The sequence below is a fragment of the Gobio gobio genome (genome assembly GCF_949357685.1).
Source record: "Gobio gobio genome assembly, chromosome: 16".
NCBI lineage: Eukaryota > Metazoa > Chordata > Actinopteri > Cypriniformes > Gobionidae > Gobio > Gobio gobio.
Genome location: NC_137109.1, coordinates 29,977,839 through 29,990,344, shown reverse-complemented (window position 1 = coordinate 29,990,344; position 12,506 = coordinate 29,977,839). Strand labels below are relative to the sequence as shown.

Sequence of the window (12,506 nt, the reverse complement as noted above, 5' to 3'; positions counted from 1 at the left end):
TCCCGCATGGACATGAATAAAATAATGATTTCAGAAAGATACAGAATAAATCAAGATTAACATTTATTTTGGCCAGACCAGAAAAGTAAATAAGTAAACAAGAATCCATGGTACACAACTGATCAGCGTAAAAACATAAAACACAATTGCAAAGCAATATGAAAATAATTTAAAAGAGTCATCATGTCTGGCACATCTACATGCAGTTTGCACGGGGGGTTCTGACTACAGAATATTCCCCCAGAGAGTTAGGTTATCCAGCCTTAAATACTCCAACTAGAACAAAAGGGTTGTAAATATTTGCGACACCCCCACATGGTTTTGGGGGAGTGGATCAGATATCTTTGAAGAGACTACTCAAAGGAGAACTGAATTCTCATTAGTTTTCCAATCTTTCTAATACTACCAGTGACTGCAGTGAAACTGAGACCATTTTACCATTCGCACTGAGACCTTTAAAAAGACATCAAACATGAAAGGGATAAAACAAATAGATTTACAAAATACATCATCACTGGTATATCTGCATTTGGTGACTTGAAACCAGGACAAGGAGAGGGCAAAATGGGGAGGGGGGAGGAATTTTTGTCAGGGTGTTGTCACAGTTTCTGTGAGATCTTTTTCTCAAGATTAGTGACTTTTATTGTTCAATTGCTGAGGTGTGTATCTCAGCTTTTGTCTTAGCACCAAAACCGACTCTTACATCCCACTGGTCACTAAACTAAACAGAATTTTGGTCACAAATGTAGCCAGTGTGTATATAAGTTAATCACAATTTTTTTATTTATTTTATAATTAATCTCATTACATTTTCAGCCCTGATTTGTATTGTTATTGCTATAGACCTATTAGAAACTAACTAGAAGATGAGCAAGCACATGTGAAGTCAGTTTCTTCCAGCTGACTCTACAGTACCTCAGCCTGCTCTACTGATCCACACTCAGCTGTCACCGCAGACCTATGCCAGACCTTTACGCAATGCCACCAAGCAAGGCAAAAGACATCAGATATCTCCTGAAGGAAGCATGGCATTAGCATGGGAAATGAAATCCACCTGCCACGCTAAATGGATTTTGCGTATGATCTTCCGCAGGAAACTTAGCGAAGTAATCAGACAGCTTGCGCAACCTCCACGTCTGTTTCTACATGCCAGAGGCAAAGTGGTGATGATTAGGGCTATTTTTGAGCAGTTGCTAAGCTTAGCATCACACGTTCTAGAATGGGTCAGACTGATGCAAAGAGTTCTGACAGTCGACTGTGATACAGCTGTCACCTCTGAGCTGAGGTGGAAGACGGTGCTATTTGCTCGCCCATCAGGCTGGATGAGTTCCCTTTGTTCCTTTCTCTCTTTTATCTTGTATCTCATTTTCACTCTGTTGAATTAGCATTTACAGGGTCATCTGCCCCTCATTTCCAACCATTTCCATTTATATCTGTCTGACTGGGATTCCATATAGGTCAGCAGCCCCTCACGCAGCCTGTGCCCAGGCCCCGCTGCCAGGGTGAAAATAGAAAATGAGTTATTAATATGCTTAGATAGTGTGTAATTCAGCACCTCATGATTATTGCAGAGGGAATCCTGGCTGAAAACGTGTGTGAGTTTGCAGACATTAAGTGATTTTCATTCTCACCTTGGTGATTAGCTGGACCGAGTTGTGGGGCTCAGAGCCATTGAGGAAATGAAAGCACGTCATATAAAAGCGATGAGTGCTTTCTTAGCCCCTCTCATGAAGCGCCATTGTAAGTCAGCATCTACATTTTTTTCCCTTTTTGTGTAGATCTGCCTTTTCATGATTCTATGCTGGGAAGTTTACTGACATTACTAACAATCTGGATGCTTCAAAATAGTACTCTGTGTCAAATAGATGAATGCTTCATTCTCCATTTAATTGGATGCAGTCTTGCCCAGTGAATTGGGGTTTGTTTGGCAGGATATCAGTGTTTTAATAAGCTGTGAATTAGTTTTACGGTGAACACAAGTGGTCTATAAATTTTATTGAGCTCATTATAGCAGTAAATACTGACCTATTTGGGTAACATAGCAATATATTTACAGAACAAATATACATATACAGTGGCTCCACAAACTATTTGGGCACACTTAATGTATGAATCTCTGCATTATGTAACAGAATGTAAAATAAGTGAAAGTGGCATTTATTCTAAAGACAAATGGCACAGAAATGATTTTTAGTCCAAACATTTCACACACAAAAAGTTGGTTTCAGAAAATTAAGTCAGAATAGGACTGAGAAAATACACCTACTTGTTTGCAGATGTCACTTGCAGTGTTTCCCCTAGAATTTTTTCCAGCAGCGGTGCTGTTACGTGCCGGAGGTTAGCCGCTCGTCGGGGGGTCCGGGGGCATGCACCTCCGGAATAAAAAAAAAAAAAAAAAAACCCTTAAACCATGACTTCTGGCAAGTTTTGTGGATAGAAATAGACATTTTGAACATTAAAATCCAAATTAAGCTTTTCATTAGTTTAAAAGGTGACTAGCTTATAGCCTATTTTACTTCAATAACCTGCAGGGACGTGCAGAAAGTTCCTAAGGGGCAAGGGCTCAAATGTAAGAAAGGGGCAATATCTAAAAAAAAAAAAAAAAAAATACTGGAAAAATTTGGATACTATTTTATGTTTTTGCAAAAAGTCTCATGCTTATCAAGCCTGCATTTATTTAATTAAAAATACCGGAAAAAACAGTAGCCTAATATTGTGAAATATTATTACATGATGTTTTTTTTTACCTTACGTTTTTATTAATCGAATATATATATATATATATATATATATATATATATATATATATATATATATATATATATATATATATATATATATATATATATATATATATATATATATATATATATATATATATATATATATATATATATATATATATATATATATATATATATATTGTTGTTTTGATTCACATTATGGCTCAATCGTCACCAGGTTTATTAGATGCTGCCCCTTTAAGACGCAGATCTAAAATCATTCTCCCCTTTACGCCCATTTAAGCTAAACTGTGTTTAAGTGAATACTCTCCAAGCCTGTCATTTTGAGATATAGGCTATTTTGTTGTGTATTTGATGGTTTAGTCACGCACACGAAGCATATGTGCAAGTCGGTCCGTTTCGCAGCGTGCGTACACACACACACACACACACACACACACACACACCCGCCTTGAACTTGGAAACAGCGTCTATTGCGCGGATTATTGTGCTTTTCATTTAATCAAACACGTTCTGCAATTTAGCCAAAGTGGAGTGTGCATTTGACAACAATCACGGATTGTGCTGAATTTGACGTTAAATAGGCCTACATGTTTTTGGAGAAATGACAGCGCGCGCTGTGAAGGGAAGGAAGTTGTGCTAGACGATGCGCAAGCATAGTTTATAATAGTTTTACCTCATATCTTCTTTTTTTAATCCTTGGAAGCGAAAATAAGATTAATATCACAGCCCTGTGATATTGTGAAAGTGTAAGCAGACTACATTTTTGTTTAGTTCTCTGGCCATCGTCAATCTCTCTCTCTCTCTCCTTTACAGTGTGTAAGTGAATGTCGTGATATTACTGATCATGTGAAGATTTTGCAGTGGCGCTGAATTGTAAGGGAAACACTGACTTGGTTTGGTATTTTGCTATCCGAAGCAATGACGTCTAGATTTTTTTTGTGTCTGAAAGTGTCCAAGTACTTTTTGGGGCCAGCATATGTAAAATTGTTTGTATCATTGCATGGCTGCTGGAATGTGTAACTCTACAGGTGTCAGTTAGCATTAAAGTTTTCTCAAAACTTTCTGTAACTGGGCCACCTGTTGTAAATATGTTGTCTTTCTTTTTCTGATCTCCACTCACTCAGTCCCATGATGGTTAAGTAGGGTACAATCTTTCAGCAACCCAGAAACGGCAGTAATCTGGGCTAGCCTCATCATACTGCGCCTGTGTGGCCTCTTTCTGAGATATTAGCCACTTGCTGGCAGAAATCTGGTCCTAGAAGACTGTGATGGTTTATGATTATTTGCACCGTAATCTCAATTGCTGTGACTCACTGTATACTTTGATGTGTTGATTAACAATAGTGTCAGCCCAAATATAAATGATTGCTTGTCATGTTACCCAATATTAAAATCCGTGAGTTTTAGCAACATGAGGTATGGTAGATGGCTAATTGTGCAATTTATTTATTTATACTACTGTTCAAAAGTTTGGGGTAATGTAAAAGCTTTTGAAAGTAATCTAAGCTGCATCTATTTGATGGAAATAAACAGTAATATTGTAAAATAAATAATTGCACGTTTTCTATATTATTATATTGTAATTTATTCCTGTGGTGGTAAAGCTGCATTTTCAGCATCATTACTCCAGTCTTCAGTTGCACATGATCATTCAGAAATCATTCTAATATGCTGATTTGGTTATAACATTTGAAATGTCTTTACTGTCACATTTAATGCTTCCTTGCTAAATAAATGTATTAATTTCTTTAAAGTCTGCATGAAACAGAAGTTGCGATAGTAGGACGGGACTTGATTTTGTTATTCAGGAATTGATTTAGGTGTTGGATTGTTGTGGTTTGCTATTGCTGTGATTTCATGCGAGTGACAGGTTGTCACCAGTGAACACGTCACCGGAGAAGAGATGTCATTGCAAGAGGGAAGGGAAGTTACTCTGATTAAAGATTACGAGGGCACATGTATTTGAAAAAAAGAAAATAATGATGTGCACTGATAAATTATTTCTAATAAATACTGCAATATTCCATTAAACAATAAGAATTTTACATTTTGGTGGCTGGTAGTGAATTTATTACTATTTATTTATTTTCGCATTCTAGATCTAATTGCCTCCAAAACTGAGGGGACACGTTTGAATGGGCATGACTGTTGTTGTAGTTTAAGCATCTGCTGTACAAGTATCCTCTCAGAAATGAGACCGTACGGATGTGTAACAGGGTTTGGCTCACAGCATCACCTGGGGCAGCTCTCTCTCAGGCTCTGTGAAGCTCATACAAATGAAACTAGCGCTCAGATTACTCATTCAGGTTCGATGGACCCTAGCACGGATCTCCACTGCTGTGTGCCGTTTCACAGCTCATTTGACTCTGGAGATTGAGACTTCTCCCACTCATCAAAGAGTGCAATCTCTCAGGCCAGGACCCAGACCAGGTTTACGAACTCGTGCTTAACACAGAAAATGGGCAGCTTGTTCACAACATAACCAACCAGATTTTGTTACATCACTGTAAACACATTACTTTCTGTATGTTGTTGTTGCATGACGTTATACTTCAGGAAAGCCAGCGGCCATCTGTAATTACCATCTCTGATTATTGATGCTTACACTTCTGTTCCTTTGAGTCAAGACTCACAATATCTATGCCTAGTGTGTTTCTGAGGGCACTGGAGATGAGTCTGTGAATTGAGTTTTCCTTGAAGCTAAACGGGAATCCCTGGAGGCCTAGAATGAAATTAGCCATAGTTGTGTACTTGGTTGTTGCTGAATAATCAGCCGCCTGGTTTGTGATGGACTCTTGCTCACCCCAGCTAATGCAGCTGATGGTCTAATGAGGACACAACTGCCTGATAATTGGGGCAGTGTTGACTTTATGATATAGCTACAGTATGTAACTGCTCAACCCTGTTATTCGTTATCCACCCTGCAACAGTGTGATGCAACTTAGCACTACTGCTGTTTAATAAAGATTCATGTGCAATTGTTTATTCAAATTACAATCATGATCTGAAGTATAACATTCATGTTTTTCTTAATCTTATGAAAATGGATTATAAACAACTTTAAATTATTTCTGTCAGGACAACTATCGTCAAAGATGATTGATTGACTATTAGCATATAGTTTGGATTGGCGGTATGGTTCTGTTCTGGTCACGAACTCCCTGCGCATGGATAAGAGCAGGGAGAGCAGCAATAACCAGGGTTAACAGAACAGAACCGACATAATGTATTGCAGATATCATTAATGTTGATTTTACATGTACAACGTGATTCAGGAATTTAGTCTGATTCAAGGGGAATCAGAATACCAAATCCTGACTGACAAGAGGAGGAGCTGGGGGTGGAGGAGGGTAAATGAACTCCGGAGAAACGCCATAGCTGCTGATGGTACTGAGGAGCTACTGTATATGCATGAGGTGATAGACGTCATATTCCTATAGGTAGACATGATCAGCTGACAGACAGCTGATGCGAGTTTGACTAACGTGACCTGCCAGAACTGACGCTATACGCTTGATGTTTGGTGACTCAGAGACCTCAGATTTATAAAAATAAAAAAAATTATTAAAAAAAACATGAATACAATTCTCTGAACAGTGCATTTCTGTCAGTAAAGAATTTAAAGGCAAAGCACTTTTCTTTCTTTTTTTTTACATAGGCCTACTGTATGTGACCCTGGACCACAAAAACAGTCATAAGTCACAGGGGTATGTCTGTGGCAATGAGATTCATATTTCAAATACATTTTGTTCTTTTTTATTTTCCATTCATCAAAGAATCCTGAAAAAATGTATCACAATTTCCAATAAAACATTAAGCAGCACCACTGAGAATAAGAAATGTTTCTTGAGAATCAAATCATGTATTAGAACGATATCTGATGGATCATGTGACACTGAAAACTGAAGTAATGATGCTGAAAAATGGAATAAATTACATTTGCAAATATATTCATATAGAAAACAGTTCAATTGTAATAATATTTCATAATATTACTGTTTTTACAAATACATAAATATGGCCTTGGTGAGCATAAGCATTTAAAAATCTTACAGACACTAAACCTTTTAACAGTATAAATTAATAAATGCATATATAAATAAAGTTGCAAAGCCATCTACCCGCCCTCGTGATGCTAACATGTTTATATTATATTTTTATTTTACTTTTTATATTTAGACATTCCATACACTAAAAACATGGTCACTTTAAACAGAACATGGAGGGTAATTTATTTAGGCTTTGATGGAAAGATGTTTTTTTTTATTAAATTCTCATCTTATTCATCCCTTTTCTGCTCTTTCTCCTTTTCTTTCACTTACCATCTCTGCATTTATCTTTTCCTTAATATAACCCTTCGATGATGACAAATATGTCCCATTCATTCTCTTGGACCCTATTATTATTTTCTCAATCTCTCCCTTTCATCTCTTCCAATTACACTTTATTGTATTTCTCACCGTCTAACACTTATTACATCAGCGGCTCAAAGCAGACCGCATGTGACAGGTAACCTGGTTGTGGACATGATTTGAAAATCCCATTTTGCTTTTAAGGAGAGTGTGAGCAAAAGAGAAAAAAGGGGAAATGGGGGGTAGTAGAGGGTTGAGGATGATACTCCCCTTCCCCCATCTACTATGCTCACACACATGCTCTGATATAGACACCGTCTCCATGACAACGCCTGCCATTGCCATGTTGCTAGTGGCCAGCGCTCAGCAGAAGGTCCTCCTGTTTTTAGCAGCAGTGAGATTCTATGAACTCTCATGGGCTTGTGGGTCACATTAGGACAACACATACTTCACCTTTTCGGGTACCTGGTGTTTGTAGATCATGTGAGACAGTTCTTGGAGGTAACAGTATACCTCCAATAATAAATGTTATTTCCATCAAAAGGTACATACATTTTTGCACATCCCAAAGACTAAAGGTCTGGACTCAGAGATGCAAATTCATGTGTGAAAATTATCCTTTTCTAGCTTCCTCCCTACCATTCTTTCAGTTTGAGCCGGATGAATCTTGACATTGTTATCCTGGAATATGGCCATCATCATGTCTTTCTACATGGTTGTTTTAGAAATTAAAAGCTACACCTGTTGCCAAAAATATAACATGCTAGAAACATCATAATCACTGTCTATGATCCAATCATAGACACTTAAGCATTTGCCTATTTAATCAAGTAACCGGTTTTTTTTGGTCAGTCAGTGTATATGGTCACAAATTAGGCTCCAATTCTTACTATCAACCTGGACTTTTGCCTCAATACACTCCTAGTTGCTGCTTATTAATAGTTGGTAAGGTAGTTGTTAAGTTTAGTTATTGGCAAGATTAAGGGATGTAGAATATGGTCATGCAGAATAAGGCATTAATATGTGCTTTATAAGTATTAAAAAACAGCCAATATCCTAGTAATGTGCATGCTAATAAGATACTAGTTAAGAGTGAGAATTGGACCATAAACTAAAGTGTTATCATATATAGATTCTAAATATTTATATAGAGAAAAGAGCAATGCAGAGGTCAAATGCTCTCCATTAACAACAGCTCCATCTAGTGGCCGTTGATGGCGCTCACAGCCATGATGTCTGCTATCTCTGAGAGATGATGTCATTCTTTCTGGCTGGGCTTGGAGAGAAGGCTGTATGTTGCTGATATCTGAGCGTTCCCTGGCAATGAGAGAGGATCAGTACAGCCATCTGTGTGAGAGTGTGTGTCAGCAAGAAGCACACTGCAAACTGGCAAAATTATCACTTGTGTGAGAGTGTGTGTGTTGACTCGGTCATGGCAAATGTAATAAAACAGGTGCTGTATTGTAGCTGTTTCCTCATCTCCAAGGCATTGCTGCAGAAATGTGTGTCATGAACCCATTTCCGTTTTCATGTGCTTTTGTATGAGATGCTTCTGCAGTTCAACCATGCAGAACAAACACTAAACACAGCTGGTTCGGAGATGCGCTTCTTTATTAACACACTTAGTGAATGGGAGGATCTCGCATTTTGAACCACCTGAGGATGTTGTAAAAGCAGCATAGATCTGGTAAATACAGCTAATGCTCAGAGTATAATGAGGTTATTCAGGGTCTCTCTGTAGCTAGAGGACAGCAGCCACACTAATTGTGCAGAGGTGTCTTTCAGTTTCATCAGAGCGCCTATAATCCATAATCATAATTATAAAGCCGTTTACACCGCCTGATCAGCCGTCACGTCCACTGTGCCTTTTCTCTCTCTCTTACCCACACATACACTGATCGGGCATAACATATCCTAATATTGTGTTGGTCCCCCTTTTGCTGCCAAAACAGCCCTGACCCATCCAGGCATGGACTCCACTAGACCCCTGAAGGTGTGCTGTGGTATCTGGCACGAAGATGTTATCAGCAGATCCTTTAAGTCCTGCAAGTTGCGAGGTAGTGCCTCCATGGATTGGACTTGTTTGTTCAGCACATCCCACAGATGCTCGATTGGATTGAGATCTGGGGAATTAGGGTCTGGGTATTTGGGGAATCAAATGGGGAATTTGAGATCTGGGTCATAATGTTATGCCTGATATATACTGTATATATCTCTCTACATCAGTGTCATTTCTTCTTGATCTAGTCAAAAAAGCGATTATTTGTCTGTCCTTTCTTCAAAGGTTTGAAAATGCTAAAACTTTAAACCATGACTTGTTTACATAAAAAAAATTGTAATTAAGGGAGAATCAATTTTATTAATCGAGCTTAATTATCAGTATTAGTTATTTATTAACTATTGTATAATATTCTGAAGTAATGATGGACTATGGCATAGATTCATAAATATGCGTCGCTAGCGCCATCTAGTGGACAAACCCCTGTTAAACACTTTTGAGACAGTGATTCATGGATCTTTCCTTCTCTGCAGGCCCCTTTTAATAAATATGCAGGATTTGATTGGCTAAGGGCTCCATAAAAAGTCATGGAGGGGATACACAGTGCAAGATTAAACATTACTTACCTCCAGTATAAGCAAGGAATACACCCTATAAACCATAATGTTGTGTGACCGTAAATTCAATAAAAAGTGAATTGATGGACAGTAAGTGTTATTTCGAGTGTTTACCGAGTTTGATGCTGTAGATCCTCCCTCCAAATCCTTAGTTTGAAGAACATGATCTGATCTTGTGTACATCTGGACATCAGACATTTTGTATTTAGCCTTTGCATAACAGACAATTTTGCCTTCATTAATACACTTTTAATTAAAGTGCGGTTGAAGGTCACAATTGATTGTTGACTGACTTCATGTCCAGTGATGTTAGAGAATCACCCGAGATCTGCCTCGTCATTGTGATGGTTATGTTGGGCTGTTTTTATATTCAAGTGCTGATTAATTAGTTTGATTTGTCTAATTGTACGTTTAACCACATTAATTTCCTCATGCCTGATTTCAAACTTCAGACTGCTACATTGAAATTCATCTGGCTTTTTCAGCATTTCAAGATCATGAAAGTTTTACTGGATTATCGGCAGCTTTTACTGTTGTTTTTATTGAAAGAATTGTGCTGAATCTCTCTTATGTGGATGCTTTTAGACCATTGTTAAATCTGTCAGGCGCGTTCAGAACAACAGAAGTGAAAAGCACAGCTAATGTTTGCTGTATATCTGCAATCTGCAGATGCTCGTTGATGCCTCTGAGTGGAGAATGGAAGGTCTGGTATAACTGGTTTACACGACACATTAAAGGATCACTTTACAGCCGTTTCTTTGTAACGTGAGAGGAACAAAAGCTCTGCTCTAGTAGGAAGTACAATGTTCGATTTTCTCCCTGCAATTTTGACCCAGAGCACTGCAGTTTAGTGAACACACGCCCTGTTTGCCGGATCAACAGCGCTTTCCAATGAATCTTTAATGACCGCTTTAGAAGTCGTAATGGCTAGTCACTAATGTCCATTAATGATTTCTGAATGCAGCTGGCCCCGCCTTGATGGCCTCTCGACTGATCCATTAGGATTTCTTTTAGTATGGTTAAAACTTTGAAAACATCCTCCTGCTTGCAGTGAATCTTCACTGTCCTCCTTGTTTTGTTCTTTCCACCATTTAACTGCGAAATATGACATTTCCTCTAAGAAAATCAACATCAGGTAAGAATTATCTTCACTTTTTCTGCTGTTTGGTTTTAGGAATATTTAGAGTTGTGTACTAAGTATTGAGATTTACCTGCTGAATTGACTGTGTTGCTTTCAGTGGATTTGACTGGTTTTCCGTTCGAAATCTGTCTGGAAGTTTTCTGTGGGCTTGTGTAGTGCAGTGGTGCTGTCCGAGGTGCTGAACTGCAGATAAAGCTGGGCTGGCGTCTTCTTTCTTTGTTGACTTTTTGTTCATTCAGTCTTTGTTCTTTCAGTCTTCTTTTTATCTTAGTCTTGTTTTGTTTTATTTGGGCTTTGTAGTGTGTATTTATAAAGATTACAGTATTTTGTTTTAATTTTAAGAACATTTCAAGTAATAGTTTACCCTAATTTAATACTAAAATAGCTTTTTTTTTCCTATGTGGACTGAATCGCATTTGAGGACCACAGAGAATCCATGCTTACTTAGAACAAATAAGAATGTCTGTAACTGACATGAGAAACTTTGCATTACTTAATGAATATAATTATTTCTCTCAGTGTATGTAATTATATATATATATATATATATATATATATATATATATATATATATATATATATATATATATATATATATATATATATATATATATATATATATATATATATATATTATATATCATTACATTCGTAGGCAGATCTGATATTTGTCTTTGGTCCAAACGTCTAGTGTTGAGTAGCCTAGTTGTTATTGCGTTTCATAATTTCCTGGTTGTACAGTAGATGGCGCTGTTGATGAACAGATAATATTCGCTGCTGAATGAGCAGGGCAGGAGTCTGAAGGGTTGAGCCCTACGATAGGCTAGTTGTTGATGGGGTTGTGTTTGGCCGTCCTTCATGGGTCATTTAACGTGATTTTTCTTACTTTTTGAAGATATTGATTGAATCCCACTGATTAGTGCAATGGCAATAATTGTTTGTAGATCATATTCAACAAGTGTATTCGTGTATCTTTCCGTAATAAGGTAGAGTCTACCATATTTAAATAATAAATAATTTAAGAATAGCTAATAAAATAAAAATATTATCGGACAACAACAACAACAATGCTATTCATTGTTTAAAATAATGTGCAACCATTTAATATGCATATTGATGCATGTTATTATGAGTGGGCCAGAAGACAGTTGTGCTTTTGCCACGCATGCAGGAAACCCACTGCCATGGCAACCAACTGCTCCAATCAGGATATCTCAACTCCGTTGTTTCCACGCGATCCTTTATGTTTTGGGAAAGAAACATAAGACATGACTAGCACACTATGTGCGAGTAAAACTGTCCCAGCATTTGGTAAAGCTTCAAGAGCTCCAGTTCACTTTGCAACTGTCACATTTCCGATATCTGCATTTGTGTCCCCTTGAGTCTCTAAACGGGAGAGGCAACCCGATATGGATTCGTCTCCCTGTGATCAATCGCGCTCTTTAACTAGCTTGCTGTTCACACTAAATGACAGCCAAATATTAAATTTTACGTAGGCTACTTCACTACAACATAAAAAGATTGTTTTGCTGTTCCACATCATTCTCCGCCCACTGCCCAATTTATACCCGGTAACGTTATTGTACGTTTTTGGGCTGCCCAGCCCAGACGAAAGATGACCAATCGTGGCGGTTTCTGTGGTCGTGGCTC

General features: G+C 37.8%; 1 protein-coding gene across 4 annotated transcripts in view; it reads left to right on the top strand.

Moving 5' to 3' along the window:
- Nucleotides 1-12,506, top strand: part of fgf13a (fibroblast growth factor 13a) — a 151,747-nt gene that overhangs the window by 99,781 nt on the left and 39,460 nt on the right. Inside the window, exon 1 of one of the 4 annotated variants that reach the window (XM_079839172.1) lies at nt 10,550-10,850. The exons of the other annotated variants lie outside the window; for them this stretch is intronic. Coding sequence (XP_079695298.1) covers nt 10,820-10,850 — 31 coding nt within the window. The 5' untranslated portion in view covers nt 10,550-10,819. Of the gene's footprint in view, nt 1-10,549; nt 10,851-12,506 lie in introns of those variants that run through there. 4 annotated transcript variants of the gene reach the window in all.